The following is a 17,010-nucleotide window of genomic DNA, read 5'->3' as shown; positions in this document are numbered from 1 at the left end:
TCTCAATGGGGGCAGCTGTATCTAGATTTAATGGTAAGCTACAGTAAAGCGAAGGTGCCACAATTCTACAGTCACAGAAAGGACCCCGATGACATTGGGAATCAATGCTTTCCTTCAGCAGAGGCTTTGGAACAAGCTATGTTTTCCCTCCCTAGCTGATTGGCAGGGAAATTCGTAAGATTGTGAGTCATGCTGAGACCATGCTTCTGGTGGCTCCAGATTGGCCACGGAGATCGTGGTATGCTGACCAATGACTCCTAGTCGGCAGTCCTATGAGACTGCTGGTCAGGGAAGATCTTCTGCATCAGGGGCCAATTGGGCATGAAAATCTGGGTCTGTTCTGTCTTTGTTTTGGCCCTTGAGAGGGCTTGTCTCCTGAAGTGTGGTTATTCTCTGGCAGTGATATCCACATTTGCTTCATGCTAGAAAGTATTATTCATCTCTGGCTTATATTAGGGTGAGAGTATTTGAGAACTGCTATGGGGTGAGAGGTTCTCGTGCCTCGGAGTAGAGATCCAGTGATTTTTTTTTTTTTGAATTTTTGCAGGAGGGATTGGTTACGGGCTTGGCTTGCCTTAAACCCCTGAAGGTGCAGATGATGGCTGTCGTATGCTATAGAGGGCTGCTTAATGGTAGGCCCTTGTCCTCCCATCCAGATGTGTCTAGGTTCTTGAAGGGCGTCATGCATCTACAGCATCTCTTGCACCTACCGATGCTTCTTTGGGACCTTAATCTGGTATTGAGATTTGTCAGGCCCTACCTTTGTTGCTGGATGCTCTTTCCTTGCGGCCACTTACTTTGAAAACAGTTTTCCTGGTGGCGATCTGTTCGGCGAGGCGTTTTTCCGAGCTTCAGGCTCGGTCTTGCCATGAACCATTTCTACGAATAACTCCGGAGGTGATGCTGCTCAAGACTGTATTTTCCTTTTTTCTGAAGGTGGTATCTGAGTTCCATTTGAATGAGTCTATTTATTTCCCTGCCCACACTGGACAGGGAGAGAGATGAGTGGCATTTTCGGTTGTTGCATGCCTTAGATGTGAAGTGGCATCTGATGTGGTACTTGAAAGTTACTCGCACTTTGAGGAAGACTGATTGGCTGTTTGTTCTCTATGGTGCAGGTGGACAAGGAGAATCTGCATTGGGTTAAAGAGATCATCACAGCTGCCTATGTGGACGCAGATGTTCCATTGCCTAGACAATTCAGGGCGCATTCTTCTAGAGCACAGGCAGTCTCCTGGGTGGAGATTCAGTTGTTGACTTCAGCAAAGCTCAACCGGGCAGCAATGTGGTCATCCTTGCATGCTTGGATGTTGAGGCTCAAGAGGATGCAACCTTCGCAAGGCAGCCTCTCGCCCATTTCGGGAGTAGCTTTGGTACATCCCACCAGTGTGGATTGGCCTGCCTGAGTGCAGAGGAAAGTGACATTTCTTCTTGCCTGAATTTCCTTTCCTCTAAGGAAGGCAGACCAATCCCCAACCCACACTGGGCTTGCTACTTGATTTTGGTTTTGGTTCTTCCCTTATTTGGGGACAATGCAGAGTGTTTTTTGTTCTGAGTCATTTGAAGGACTGGTAAGTGAAGAACCAGCCCCTAAGATATTCCATTTTTTTACTGAGCTCAGTACTTCTGAGTTATGGTTGAAATATAATCAGTTTGTCCACAGTTTGGCTTTTCTACAGATACTGACAGGCTGATGTCAGGACAGGGCTATGTGTCAGTAAGTCGGTTCACTCTCTCCATCTGCTGGTAGGTGTGCATAACCCACTGGTGTGGATTGGCTTGCCTTCCTTAGAGGAAAGGAAACTATCAGGAAAGAAGTAATTTCTCCGCTGCCTGGCATGGGGAGGGGTTAAGTCTGTGACAGACTTCCTGTGTCACCAAATTTATAGGCTATAAAATCCTCAATCCTGGCAATGTGTTCCGCATCAAGAAAGCAGAAGAACCCTATGACAAGGATCCCGATGACTCCCAGCGAAGAGACCATAATGGACTCTCCACCAGCAGTAAGTACATTTCCATAAACCATTCAGACGATCCACCTCTCCGTTTCGTGTTGTGTGCTAGGCAGGTTATCCTGGGGAACATTGTACTGCTGCTGCTCAGGCTGTACCTGTGGTGGGGCGGTGTGTGTATATGTGAGAGAGGGAAGCTTACAGTACTCCTGCCCATGCTGTACCTGTTCTGTGGTAGGGCAGTCTGTTAGGACAGCAGGGAAAACTTAGTTTCACACATGGTAGAGAGACCATGTCAGCAGGAGAGCTTGGGAGCATGGTTTAGAGATAACATCTAATGATCAATCGGAAGGATCCTAGGCACAGATATGGGAGCCAGAGGATCTGGTATTGAAGTAAGAAAAAATGAAGAATGGTTAGAGAGAGATCAACAATGTAGGTAACAGAATAGGGTTAAAAAAAAAGCAGAGGAAGCCCAGAATAAGACTGACACAGGGATTATTAAGAAGCACAGTAGTGAGAAATGACATCCAGTGTGGAGGGTTTTGACTGATACTCAGACTTCAGGCCTCTTGTAAAGATCTACTTGCACCATGATGCCTGAGGGAGAGCATAGAAATTACCCATGCTCATGCCCAGCAAGAAAGAATGGGTGAAACAGCATGGGACACGGAGGAGTGGGTACTGTTGGACAACAGTCTGGCAACAGAAGGAAAGGTGTTTCTTGACTGGAAAAACAGAGTGGATTATGTCATTTGCTTCACTCTGCAAGTGTTTGTTAGACAAGAAGGGCTTCTATGGCCTTTTGATGCATGGGATTTATTGTAAAGTATGCTGGGAAATGTAGTCCATGCTCTCAGAGAATGGAGGGATTTCAAATTAGGAAGCTGAGTCGAGGACCCAGAACTCTTGCTTCTTCCACTTTGTCCCATTCATTTTCTTGTTTTGTTTTTTTAAACCAGGCATTCCAGTGATCCACCCTGACATTTTAATAAGGGTTAAGGAAGAAAGGGAGATCCACTGCCACCGTATTAAGGGCCCAAAGGGACAGGACAATGCTGAGAACTCCAGCACAGGTAAGTCTTAGGGACCTGAGAGGTTCATGATGACCAAAGGCCTTACCTTCTCCCCTAGCTAACTTGGGAGGGTTGTTAGTCCAACAACCCGTGGGGCTTCCTTTTCCATTATCTGTTTGAGTGGATTTTGGTAAGTCCCATGATATGGTCTGGCATATCACCAAACCAGAACTATTCAGAAGCATTTTTTTTTTGTTTTGTTTGTTTTTAAGGGCAAAGGACTAGTTTTGAGGCCAGAGTCCTTAAGTCCCTGGGAATCCCACTGCCTTCCTTTCAGCAGACATGACTTGGACATACCTGAGAATGTTTGAGCTCTGGTCACTTTGAGGTTGATGTGATCGGTGTGGATTAGCAAAGGAGGGGGAAGTGGTGTGCTTGAACTTTTCTCTGTTCACATCTCCCCCACACCAGAGACTCTCTCCTTCACTCTCTGTTGCACATTCAGTCTCTCTTCCCCCTTGAGGTCTGACCCAGCATGCACTCTTCCCCTTCTTGACACCAGACCCCAACCCCACAACTGAAACCACTGCTGTTTCTTCTTTCCCCTGGCCCTCATGGGCCAATTCGGCTGCCTGCAGGTAAGCCACTCCAGTCCAGAATTCCATAACTGGACTTTATTTTGGTACCCACTTACAGAGAAAATGCAAGAGCATCCTGGTTTCAACTTGCAGGTTTATGTATCAGTTACAGGTCCCTTTTGTCAAGGGGATTCAGGTTCAACAGCAACTTAAGCAGATTCAAAAGACAAATCCAGTCCAGGCCAAGTCAAATGAAATGGTTAACACAGACATTAACTACTTTGCCTTACAGCCCCAGATATACTTTCTGTAATAACACAAGATACTTAGGTCTCTTCCAGGTCCTTGTGGCTCGGCTCTCAGCCTTCAAATTGCTGAGAACATAATTTTATTCTCAGCACCCCTTTTATAAATCCCTGAGGACCAATCTGAATCTTGGGGGCATGCTGGCAAGTCTGAACTTGGAAAAGTAAGCACACTCTTCCTCCTCATCTAGCCAGATCAGTCTATGTGAATGGGTTTATGCTCCCTAACAGCAGAAAACAGATTTATAAGGGCCCATGCTGATTTAGCCTGCCAGCATTCTCAGTCTCCAGCAGATGGTAAGGCAAGCATCTCATCCTGTGAACTGGTGCCTGCCCTAGGCTGGGTGAAAAGGAATCTGTGAGGATTTTGGTTGCTTCTGGGGTTACAGTCCCCTGTCTTTATCCTGCTGCTCCATCCAGCTTATTTAGTGTAACAGGAAGGGATGGGATACCAGCAGACAGGGCTGGCATCCCCGGCTCCGTGCTCTATGACTTCCGGATTCACGGCTGGGCCCAGTTGGTCCCAGGGCCCCCAGCCTTCCAGAGCGCAGCACTTGTTGCACCCGGCGAGGGCAGCTGATGACTCTGTTGGGCTCCTGGAGGCCCCCAGGGTTACGGAGGCAACATTGGGGACTCATGCTGCTGATCAGGGGATGACCTGGAGGCTCTTCCGGTTTCGGAGGGGGATAACCAAGAGCCAGCAAGTGTCTCAGGAAATAGACCAGCTGATGGAATGGGCAGAAGGTCATCTGCAGATCTCGGCCTCTCACATTGCAGGAAAAGACAACAAAAGAGTGGACTTTCTCAGCAGGGAGAGTCTGGACCCAGGAGAGTGGGTGTTGTCATTCGAGGCGTTTCAGCTGATTGTGGATCGCTGAGGCCTTCCGTTCCTAGAACTGCTGGCGATTTCTCGAAATGCGAAGGTTCCTCGCTTTTACAGTCACAGGAGAGATCTGTGGTCCCTGGGATTAGATGCTCTTGTACAGGTTTGGCTGGAAGACAGATTGCTTTATGCCTTTCCTCCGTAGCCCTTGCTGGGCAGGATAATTCGCAAGATTGAAGGCCACAGGGGTCTAGTACTCCTGGTGGTGCTGGACTGGCCCAGGCGTCCATAGTATGTGGATTTGCAACTACTCCTGGTGGAGGCCCCCCTTCGTCTTCTGCTACACATGGATCTGCTTCAGCAGGGACAGGTTCTTCATGAGGATTCAACTTGATTCTGTCTTATGGTTTGGCCCTTGAGAGGGCTCGCCTGTTAAAGTGTGGTTATTCCTCTGCAGTGATTCCCACTTTACGCCGCGCTTGCAAGTTCTCCACTTCCTTGGCTTATGTGTGGGTTTGGAGAGTTTTTGAGACCTGGTGTGAGGAGTGGGGTGTTCTTCCTCATTCGGTTAAGATCTCTCATTCTGGATTTTTTTGCAGGATGGATTGAATAAGGGCTTTGTCCTTAATTCCTTGAAGGTGCAGATTGCGGCTTTTGCCTGTTTCAGAGGCCTGGTGAATGGTGTTTCCTTGTCTCATCCTGATGTGGCTTGTTGTTTTTGAAGGGAGTGGAACACCTTAGGCCTCCCTTGAGGTTACCAGTTCCATTGTGGATTCTTAATTTGGTGCTGGACTCGTTGGCAGGACCTCGTTCCGACTACTTTCCTTACAGTTGTTGACTTTGAAGACTGTGTTCCTGGTGCTTCTATGGTCTGCATGTCTGATTTGGAGCTGTAGGCCTTGTCTTGCTGGGAGCCATTCATTCAGATGACTCCAGGGGTGTTACAGCTGCATGCTGTTCCATCCTTCTCGCCCAAGGTAGTCTCTGACTTTGATTTGAATCAGTCCATCTCCTTGCCATCCCTGGATAAGGTCAGGGATGCAGAAGAGTTTCGCCTTTTGTGCTCCTTGAATGTCTGGCGTCTTGTGCGGTATCTGGAGGTCTGAGCCTTTTCGAAAGATGGATCGCCTGTTTGTTCTTCATGGTTGGGAGTAAGCAGGGTGCTCCGGCTTCACGGGCTACCATAGCTTGTTCGATTAAGGAGGTGGTCACGGCCACATATGTGAATGCTGGAAAGCCGTTGGCTGTTCAGGTTAAGGCTCATTCCACTAGGGCTCAGGCAGTGTCATGGGCGGAAATTAGTCTGTCTCCTGTCTTATCTGCCGAGCTGCAACATTGTCCTCCTTTCACACATTTTCGTCTGGATGTGCAGGCCCGGGAGGATGCAGCCTTTGCACATGTGGTGTTGACTGGACCGCGGGCAGCCTCTCACCTTGGGGAGTAGCTTTTGTACATCCCACTGGTCCTGAGTCCTTCTGTCTACATGCTAGATGGAGAAATTACTTACCTGATGATTTCATTTTCCTTAGTGTAGATGGACTCAGCTTCCCACCCTCAGCTGCCATAGAGTGTCTCAATAGTCCTCCTATGGCGCTCTGGGTCCCAAGGGATTACTGGTAAGTGTTCCTCCAGTCCCTAGCTTGGGGTACCTAGAATCTTATGTGAGTTCAGTGTTTGGTTGGTTGAGTACAGTTCTGGTTATCTGTTTTCAATCAAGTTTTTAATTGCTTTTTGCTAGTCTGTCCACAGTTGCTTTTGAAGAGAATACTGGCAGGCTGGGGTCACTGTAGGGGTATATATACTGTGGTGTCAGTTTGCTCTGCCTCCATCTGCTGGCAGAGGTGCATAACCCTCTGGTCCTGATCCATCTGTCTACACTAAGGAAAACAAAATTATCAAGTAAGTAATTTCTCCAGTTGCCTTGGGGGTTATTTTAGCACGTCCAAAATATGTGTCCAATAGTTACCCAGTGCGCTAGCCTGAGCACACTATATTGCATTGACCTGATAGTGTCTGTCACAGGTGTTAAGTGGTCTTCCATTCATCGCTTTCTCGGATCCTGATCGGGTTGTATGCCTTCCCAAAAGTCCGGCTTGGTAAATATTGCCACGCTGCAAAGGCGATCAAATTGCTCCGAGATCAAGGGAAGAGAATAACAGTACTTCATAGTAATGGAGTTCAGACCATGGTAGTCAATACAGGGACGTAACAACATGTTCTTCCCTATTTAAAAAAAAAAAAAAAAAAAAAAAAAAATCCAGCCCCGGCAGTTGACAAGGGGCGAATTAAGCCTCTGTCGAAATTCTCTTCAATATATTTGGTCATAGCCTCTGTTTCAAAGCCGGAGAGTGGATATACCCTTCATCTGGGCAGAACCTTGCCAGGGACCACAGTCTGAGCAATGAGGCAGCAGGACCTCTGCCTGCTGTTTGCTGAACATTTTCTGCAAACTCTGTGTATTGTGGTGGGAGACCCAGAAGCTCTGAGGTAACAGTCCAAGCCAAGGGCATCACAGGTGAAACTTTGGTAAGGCATTGTGCATGACAGCTAGAGCTCCATTTGGCGATCTGTAATGTGGCCCACTTGATGTGGAGCTGATGTGGCATGAACCACAGTAGGCCCAAGATGACCTCATTGACTGCTTTGGTTTAACACACAGGCTGATTTGCTAATCATGGAGAATCCATGTGTGCTTGGTGAGGGGGGGGGGGGGTATAGTGGCTCTCATAACAACATATCCAGGCAAAGGCTTTCTGCATATGGATGAGATTTGAGAATGGAGTATACAAAGGGACTGTCTGTGTCTGGTAATGATGGACCAAAGCCTTGTGGATGACGCTGTCACCAGTGCCGGTATCCAAGGAGGCAAGAGCGTCCACAAGAGTGTCCCTAATAGGCCTACTGGTACAAGGAGTTGTGGAGAGGTGCAGGGATGACCTAAGGTGTCCTCTTCCACCAAGCCTAGGTCCTTCAGTTTCCCATCTTATTCAGGCAGCGACTTGCGAAATGCCCAGATGCAACACAATACAAGCACGAGTTGAGATTGCAGTGCTTTTACCTCTCCACAGAGAGGTCAACCTGCCTGTTTCTACTGATGCCTGTCCCGGCTCAGGAGGTGAGCGGGAAATCACTGGCCACTGTAAATTCAGGGTGAGATGGATGGGGTGGCGGTCCGCGCTCCTTTCCTGGGCCCATTCTTGGAACCTTTATGTCTAGCCAAATGGCTAGGCTGATTAGGCCCTCCAATGTCTCCAGCAGATCCCTGGCAGCCAGCTTATCTTTTCCCTGTACGTACCAGGATCAGTCCAGACGGTGGGTTATGTCCCCCGTCCAGCAGATGGAGTCAGAACAGAAGACTTCTGGAGGAGGTCCTATATTACCTCACCACCCTGGTCTCTATCTTCAGTATCTAGCCTAGCAAAGCCAAGCCGAAAAGTAAACAGGGATCAAGTAACCAGTCCCTAATAAAAAAAAAAAAAAAAACAAAAAACTGTTGAACCAAACATTAACCTCAACAGATAACTTGCCAACACAGAACTGGTGAGCAACGGACCCTGGAGAACCAGGGAGAGCAGAAAATGCTGGAGAGGATAGTCGAGCAGAGGTGACCCACCCAAGATAATATCCCCAAAGGAAAGGGAGGGTGTCTGGACTGATCCATGGTACTACAGGAACGAAAATTAGCAGGTGCTATTCTCTAAGACCCTTCCTCACACACGGTTCTACTCTCCAGTTTCCTGCGCACTCACTTCATTTCTGACCCAAAGGAGCATCCCTAGACTCTGCAGCTACCAGGGAATTGTGAGGGTTCACATTCCTCCCAGGGCCATCACCTCTGCCTCACCCTTCTCCCTCCCCCTCCCCTTCTTGTTTTGGAAAGGAAACCCACATCAGAGGAAGGGTGTCTACTGTGCTGGCTCACCAATCCCCATGCTTGGCTACGTAGTACAGCTGCTCCTCTGTGATAGCAGCCCAGGCCACCCTGCACAGCTCCGCTGCTTCAGGAAGGATGGGAGGAGATAGGAAGCACGTGGGGGTTGGCGAATTGCAGACCATCGCATCGGTCTTTGAAGGTAGCGCTAACTGCTGGTTTCCCATGATAAAAGCTAGCCAGGCCAGCCAAATGCCCCCTTTGTCCCAGTCATGGATAATAGAGCTACCTGCTCTTTGCATGCATTGAACGGCCCCCTCCAAGCCCAACTCTTTACAGTCCATGTATTTCACCAAAACACACTCCTGTTTCTTAGCCCTTTCCTCACCTTCCAGCTTTTACCTTCTATGGGGACATTAACAAGTGTGCGAGCATTGGCTCATCTGCATAAGGGTCCTGTTTATTTTCTTCAAACTAGACATGGCCGTTGCTTCTGCCCCCCAATTGAAGATTAAGCAGGAGGATGAGCCCTACTCCATGGATCAGCAGGACTCTGAGGAAAGTAACAGCAATGATAGCCCCATGTCAAGTGAGTAAGAGACAGACCCATCATGGAGGAACTGGAAGGGGAGGGGGGTGGGGGGTGATCCTTGGGTGAGTCACTTATCTCCCTGTGCCTTAGCTCTGCCCCAACTCTCTGTATGGTGACTTTGGGGGCGAGTCCATTTATCTTCCTGTGCCTCAGCTGTAATCTCCAGCTCTGCCTCCAACTGTGTGTGTTTGGGAATATTTTATTTCCCTATGCCTCCTGGATTGTTGTAAATGAGTCATTTGTTTTAAAGTTGCTTCCTCCAGCAACAAATTAGCAATGTGTTCTCCTACCGTGCCAGTCCAGACAAGTGGGGTTTGCCAGCAGGCAGCGATAGAGAATGGCGGTCTTTTCTGTGACATCACTCACAGCAATAAACTTTGTCAGTTTCTCTGTCTTCAGCATCTGCAGCATTTGGAGATCATGGTAGAGCCCATGGGGGTGAGGAAGTAGCCTCAGGGTTCTTGAGACCACGATGAAATTCTCCTCTCAGGGTTGTGGCCTATTGATTTTTTTTTTTCTCCTCTTCTCCCTGCCTCCACCGCCCTGCTTTGGCCTCCTCTGATAATGTGGGCTCTGGTACTGTACCCTTCCTGTTTAAGGGGTCTTTGAATTGAGCATAATAGCCAGTCAAGTTTTAAAAAAAAAACAAACCCCCAAAAAAACTAGGAAAGGTGTTCACCTGCATAGATTGGCTTGGATTCAAACATTGGAAAGCCAAAGAAAGTGCTGCACAGTGCGAGCCCGGAGTGTGAGTGTGCAGCGGCTGTGGGAGGCACAGGGCAGTGTGTGCGCGCAGGATCAGAGGTCAACCTACTGCCACGGGGGAGATGCCACTATTTGAAGTGCACAGGGAGCACAAGCGATGGAGAGCTTGGCGCTGTCTCCTGTGACCTCTTCCTATGGAGAGCTCGCGGCTGAATGTTCCTTTTTCTCCGGAGTTTGTGCTACTTTTGCACAAGGCCTTTTCCCTTCAGGCAGGCCTGGGGAATCAAAGATGGCTGATTCTCAAGAGACCTCCTGAACATTGAATTCCTTGGGGGGGAATCAAAAGCATCCTATGCAAAGAGATGCATTAGAAACATATAGGGACCTTTGTTTTCAGCTTATTTTGCCTGGGAATTTCAATGTTAGAACAAAAAAAGTCTGTGGAAAAAAATGACTCTTTCCCTGTAGATGTTCAGTCATTTTTGCACCGGTTTCTTTTTTGTTCTAACATTGAAATTCCCAGGAAATCTAAAATGAAAACAGAAAATGAAGGTCCCTAGAAACATGCATAGTAATGATGGCAGACAGACCAAATGATCCATTCAGTCTGTCCAGCAAACTGCTTCTGGTTCTGACTGCTGCTCCGTGCAAGTTACCCCCAAGCCTTCTGTTACGGGCCGTACCTGCATGCTTTTCTTCATTTCCAACCTCTAGCCTTTAGGGATCAGTGGTGGCATAGAAAGCCCATGCAACCTGTCTAGTCTGCCCAGCCACACGATTGCTCAGCTGTACAATCCCTGCCACCTGTACAGAGATCCCATGTGCTTGTCCAATTCCTTCTCCCCATCACTTCTATTGGGAGACTTTGGCAGTGCGACTTGATTAAAGCATTCAGAGGACTTTCAAAGACCTTTCTTTGTAGATTAGCTTATTGGTAAGTTTATGCAACCTTATTTACTTGTATTTATTTTTTTATTGTATATGTTTTAACCATTTGTAACTTTGTCATATTGTCAAGCTTTATGCATGTTTGACTGTACATCGCCTAGACCTATTTTAGTGTTAGGCTATTAATAAATGTAAATGTATGTATCCACCACCCTTTCTGTAAAGAAATATTTCCTTAGATTACTCCTGCGTGGCCTCCTTTCACTCTCATCCCATGATACCTTGTTCCAGAGTCTCCTGTCTGCTGAAAGAGACCCTCCTCCTCTGCATTTTTTTTTTTTTTTTAAATCTCTCTTACCTTTCCTCTACGGAAAAGAACCTTCTCCCAGGGTCTCCACCACAGGACAGGGAGAGACTATCTGAGGGTTTGTCAGGAGGAGGAAGGGGAAATTCTCTCAGCACATAGGAGAGTCCTCTGTTCTCCAGCTGTTTAAAAAAAAAAAAAGGGAGTTAATCTCTCTCATATCCCAAGTGCTGGAATTCCTTAAGATTTCTGAGCAGCAGATTGAGAACCCAAATTAGAGGGCTGTCCTTTCCCTTACACGGGGCTATTGGAGACAAAGTTATTGTGGAATGGGAAAGTCCCTTGATGCTGATCTGAAGGAAAAAGCAATGAAAGAGCTTTATTTCCTTCTAGCTGATGACTAAGAGCATATATTATGAGCCACTAAGACTCTTTAGTCATCGCAGTTATTCGCAAGACCACAATCCTCTAACGGGAAAATTGAATCCTCGCTCAGACAGGCCTTTGAAATAATTCCATTAGCCTTTCAAGCTTCAGTTTGAGAAATATGTGGCTTGAGCTCTATCAAGATGTGTACAAGACCTTTTGGGATGCCCCAGATGGGGAGTGAAGCTCATTTGTCTATTGAGTTGGCTTGGAGGGAACCTGGCAGACTCTGTCTGATTTTTTTTTTTTCATTCGAGCTATGGCCACAATCATCACTGCTCAGACTACTATGGTGGAGGCACTGGTCAGCTGATAACACCTCAAAGTCTTGTATGAGCAAGCTACCCTTCGAATGCAAGCTCCTTTTCGGTGAAGGAGTTAAAACCCAAGAGATTACCGGAGGGAGAAGCACCATGGGGTAGCCAAGGCACCCAAGTAGTTGGCAGCAATTTTAAAGAATCAAGATGTTCTCATCCTGGAGGAAGTTTACAGTTTTATAAGTTCTGAGGGGCCACAAAGAGTCTGTCCTCTTATGGAGAGAGAGGATATTCCCAAGACAGAGCAAGCTCCTCAGGAGGAACCTGCTCCTTGAAATGAGGGACCAATGGGGAAAGCTCACCAGGTTTTATCTGGAGTGGACCCACATCTCAACAGACCAGTGGGTGCTGGCTGCCATTCAAAATGGCTGTGCTCTGGAGTTGGCCTTCAGATGCTTGCTTTCTTTCCCTTTGTTGGTTGGCCATTGTGCAAAAAAAAAAAACGGTGGTCGGCCAGACTATCAATCACATACAAACAGCAGGGAGGAGTGGTCAAAATATGGAGTGTCCATAAGCTAATGCAAGAAAGAATAAAAAGTTTATTCAACTTTCAAAAGTGTGATGAGCAGTAATGCATTTTTAGAATGCTTTCATGGTCCCCCAGCATGGACTGTGCCTCGATTGACTGACTGCATCGGGAGGAACCTCAATCAAAAGTTTGATACACTATCCACAAATGCCTTGGTTCTTCCTTGCATTAGCTTATGGCCCTTCCATTTTTTAACACTCCTCCCTGCTTTGTTGGTTGGCCACGGCACCACAAACCTTCTCCACTGTCATGGTGGTAGTAGCGGCCTTTTTACTTAGAGAAGGCATGCTTGAACACCCTTATTTGGTGGTTGGGCTTTTCAGAGCTGGTCAGCTACTGCCAGAGAAGTCCATGTTGTGCAATCGCTCAGTTGGATGGTAAATTTCTGAAGGAGCAGATTGAATCCCACACAAGTGTCAGCACCCGGGAGTGAGGTTTTACACTGATATGGGGAAAGTATTTATATGATTTATATTCCACTTTTTCAGGCACTTCAAAGCAGACTCCATTCAGGTGCTGTAGGTATTTCCCTATCTCCAGAGAGCTTATAGTCTAAGGGGGTCATTTACTATGCTGTGGTATCTTAGTGCGGGAGGGAGAAAAATATCACGGTAATACCTGCCGTGATATTTGGCCCCTCCTCGGCAAAATACTGCAACAGCTTCCCCCACGATAACTCCTCAAAGGGAAAGGGGTAAAAACACAGGATGGCAGGCCACTTTACCCAGGGCCGTATGGCCCAGAAATCCCCCCCCCCCCCCCCTTAATCTGCCAAAATCCCTTCTCGTGGGGTCTGGGCAGATCCCCACCCATCCCCTCTGCCACTTGTAGAGGCAGCCCAGCAGAGGAAAAAGTTTAAAAAAAAAATGTAATAAAACTAACCCAAACCCCTCCCTTTTGTTAAAAGTTGACCCCACACCAAGCCCTATACCCGCCACGATCCAACTCCCCTGCCCCCCCAACATGTAACATATTTCCATGTAGTCTATTGGGTCCCTTTAAAAAGTTAGCCTGGTGGTCCAGTAGATGTCTGGAGCCCCCCTCTTTGAAAAATGGCCACCACCTGGAGCCTAGGGGGCATTCCCAACCTCCACTGGACTACTAAGGTAAGGGGGGGGGGGGGAGTGGATCCTAGGTTGGTGAAAGTACAGGACCTGTTAGTCCCTTTCTTCTTCCCTTCCCAAACGGGAGAAGGAAAAGACAGAAGACCTTGGAGGAGTAGCTCCTATTTCTAAATGTTAATTATAAAAGTTGTTACTCATTTGCTGATCTGATTGTTCAGTCGATTAGTTTTGACAAGGCTTACATCTGCACTAGCTCAAATACAGTGAGTGCTGTCACAGAAAACTTGTATTTGTCTTTCTCTGCCTTCTGGCAGAGGTCATTACCTATTTCTTTGGACTGGTATGGCAGGATTCAAGGAAAGAAAATTATCACTTAAGTTTAATTTCTCCTTAGATTGTTTGCAGAGGTGCTGCTGAAATGCGGAACTGCAAATCTTGCAGGAAATGTACATTTTGAGGGGCAACAAGGTCCTGTGGAGGAATAAACAGGGCAGTAATTTTCAGGACACAGATCTAGATTTGTTTGGCAGTAACGATTGCTTGCTTGTTGGCCAGAGAAATTCCAGGTGAGCATGAGGAGCTAAGTAAATGACGAACGAAAAGCAATGCCACACACAGTTGCGTGGCTCCCCCTCCTCTGTGCTTCACAAACCTGCAAGCTCCACTGCCATCCCTATCCTGTCTTTCACGTGCTCCTCACTGCTCATAATCATCTCCTCCACTGGTTGCAGGGGGCCTCAGGAGGTCATGTAGAATGATGGGGCTGGAAGGGAGCTGAGGAGATCTGATGTTGTGGAAAGCTATGGCAGAGAGGAACCTCAGGTCATTTGGAGTCTTGGTGCCAATAGGCTGGGAGGCTGCTCAAGAGATCATCTGGGAGGAACCTGAGGAAGTTATCTAGTGTCGTAGAAAGATGGGGCAGGGAGTGAGCGATGTTAGGTCATTGAGAGTCTCATAAAGAACTAACTGGGAAGGACAGGAAATCTAGTTCCCTGTAGGTACCTGGATCAGTCCAGACTGCTGGGTTTTGCCTCCCTTCCAGCAGATGGAGACAGAGAAAAACTTGAAAGGCACCCCCTCTTAATCTGGTGTGCCACCTGCGTCTCTTCAGTATTTCTGTCTCCAGACAGAAGTGGTCCTGAACTGATTGAAGTTCAAAAAAAAAAAAAATATATATGTAGCCAGTTTACAAGATAGGAATGAGCAGGACAACAAAGGAAGATTTCCTACAGCGGGGACTACAAGTAGTGCTGATCCTCCCAGGGGGGGGGGTAAGCAGGTCCTGGTTGTAGATATCTCCAGAGCTGGAATTGGACACCCTGCCCGCTCCCCTTAATCTAGAGAGTGGCCTTCACCAAGGTGATGGTGGCGGCGGCAGCTCTCAGGAGAGAGGGAGTACTGGTTCATCCATACCTAGACTGGCTCATTCAAGCAAAATCTGAGGACCTCTGCAGCTTGACAATATACAAAGTTTTACACCGCCTGTGTTCCCTCGGCTGGGTCATCAATCGGGCCAAGAGCCATCTGATTCCTTCTCAGGTCCTGGACTTCTTAGGAGCGTGATTCAACACCCGGGTCCGCAAAGTCTTTCTCATGGAGGAACAGATAACCAAACTGACGTTGCAAGTTTGTCCTCTCTTGTCGCTGCTGGTTCCCAGGGTCTGGGATTACTTGCAGGTTCTTGGTTCCAAGGTGTCCACTCGAATTGGTCCCGTGGGCGTTTGCTCATATGAGGCCTTTGCAGAGAGCTTTGCTTTCCTGCTGGGATCCTATGTCTGAGGAGTTCCAGATTCCCTTACCACTCAGTCTGCCAGGTCCAGTCTTGGTGGCTTGTCCTCGACCACCTGAAGCGAGGGGTGGACATTGAGGTGCCTTAGTGGGTGGTGATAACCACAGATGCCAGCCTATCCGGTTGGGGAGCCGTGTGCCAGTCTGACGGCCCATCGTAGGTGGAGGCATAATGGTCCATCAATCACCTGGAAAAGAGTGCGGTGCGCTTGGTGTTAAAGATTTCTTCCTCTAGTCCACAATCAGGCGGTGAGTGTTGTCCAACAATGCGACGACAGTAGCCTACATCAACCGGCAAGGGGGAACCAAGAGTCTCCCAGTAGCCGTGGAAATGGAGAAACTTATGGCCTGGGCAGAACGTCATCTAGCTCTTCTGGCGGCCTCTCACATAGCAGAGGTTGACAATGTACAAGTGGATTTCCTCAGCCGTCAATGGCTGGACCCCGGAAAATGGGAGTTGTCCTGGGATATGATGATGTTCATCTCTTGCCGATGGGGCACTCCTCATTTGGACTTGATGGTGACTCAAAAGAATCAAAAGCGCCACGCTTCTTCAGTCACAGAAGGGAGCATGGAGCAGAAGGGATAGATGCACTCGTCCTTCCTTGGCCCCACGACGTTCTGCTGTTTCCTCCATGGCCTCTGGTGGGCAAAATTCTGAGGCAAATAGAAGCTCACCCAGGGACGGTCGTCCTAGTAGCTCTGGAGTGGCCTCTGAGACCCTGGTTCGTGGACCTAGTCAACCTGGCTTTGAACAGTCCTCTGTGCTAAGTCATCTGGGGCATCCTGCTCCGTCAGGGTCTGGTATTTTTAGATCAGGTGCATCACTTTTGTCTAGCGGCCTGGCTTATGAGAGGAGACAATTGAGAGAAGTTATCCTGATGTCATATCCACTCTTATGGGTGCAAAAATCCTCTACTTCTCTAACTTATGTCAGGGTGTGGAAGGTCTTCTACTCTTGGTGTAGCGAACAAGGGGTCCTGCCTCGGCACAGATTCTTGCATTGCTATGGAAAGGACTCGGCAAGGGGTTATCCTTTAGCTTCCTCCGGCTGCAAGTAGCAGCTTTGGAATGTCTTGGAGGCAAGATCAAAGGTGCAACTCTGGCAGCACACCCTGTTGTATGTTTTCTGAGAGGGACGAAGCACTTGAACCCTCCGGTCCATTCCATCTGTCCTTTGTGCAGTCTTAATTTGGTGCTCTGGGTGTTATGTGACCCTTCTTTTGAGCCCCTCAAGAAGGCCACCTTAAAGGATTTAACCCTTAAGATGGTGGTTTTGGTGGCTATGTGCTCTGCTAGGAGGGTCTCTGAGATCTGAGCCCTTTCTACGGTTTTCTGATTCCAGGGTCTCGCTCAGAATGATTCCATCCTTTTTTCTTCCAAAGGTGGTTTCTGCCTTCCACTTAAATCAGTCAGTGAAGCTTCTGACCTTTCCGGGTTTAGATAGGGATACTCCTCATGCTAGAGAATTGGTGTCTAGATGTCAAAAAGAGTGCTCTTCCATTACCTTAAGGTTACCAGTGTTTTTCGGGTTTCCAATCGGTTTGTTTTGTGGAATGGTGCTAAGAGAAGGGCATAAGGCATCTAAAGCTACCATTGCCCGTTGGTTGAAAGAGGCTATCACTTCCGCTTATATTTGCCACTGCTGTCCTGTTCCGGATGGTTTAAAAGCTCTTTCAATCCAGGTGCAAGTTGCTTCCTGGGCAGAGCGCCAGTAGGCAGTGCTGCAGACCAGTGACGTGGAAGTCTCTGCACACTTTTGCAGACACTATCGTTTGGACGAGGCACTGGAGGTTAACTATTTTGGAAGCAGTGTCATTCGACTGGGACTCTCCGGGTCCTACTCCAGTTA

The 17,010-nt window shown here is 47.9% G+C and overlaps 1 protein-coding gene across 2 annotated transcripts in view; it reads left to right on the top strand.

The window, feature by feature from the left end:
• Positions 1-17,010, top strand: part of LOC115080644 (zinc finger protein 135-like) — a 48,399-nt gene that overhangs the window by 25,505 nt on the left and 5,884 nt on the right. Inside the window, exons 4-6 of one of the 2 annotated variants that reach the window (XM_029584961.1) lie at positions 1,890-2,003; positions 2,915-3,028; positions 9,024-9,134. In XM_029584961.1, coding sequence (XP_029440821.1) covers positions 1,890-2,003; positions 2,915-3,028; positions 9,024-9,134 — 339 coding nt within the window. The remainder of the gene's footprint in view (positions 1-1,889; positions 2,004-2,914; positions 3,029-9,023; positions 9,135-17,010) is intronic. The other variant, XM_029584962.1, reaches the window with a different exon arrangement.

Source organism: Rhinatrema bivittatum, chromosome 19 (assembly GCF_901001135.1).
Source record: "Rhinatrema bivittatum chromosome 19, aRhiBiv1.1, whole genome shotgun sequence".
Lineage (NCBI taxonomy): Eukaryota > Metazoa > Chordata > Amphibia > Gymnophiona > Rhinatrematidae > Rhinatrema > Rhinatrema bivittatum.
Note: the sequence above shows the minus strand (reverse complement) of the source record. Positions and strands in the feature narration are given on the sequence as shown.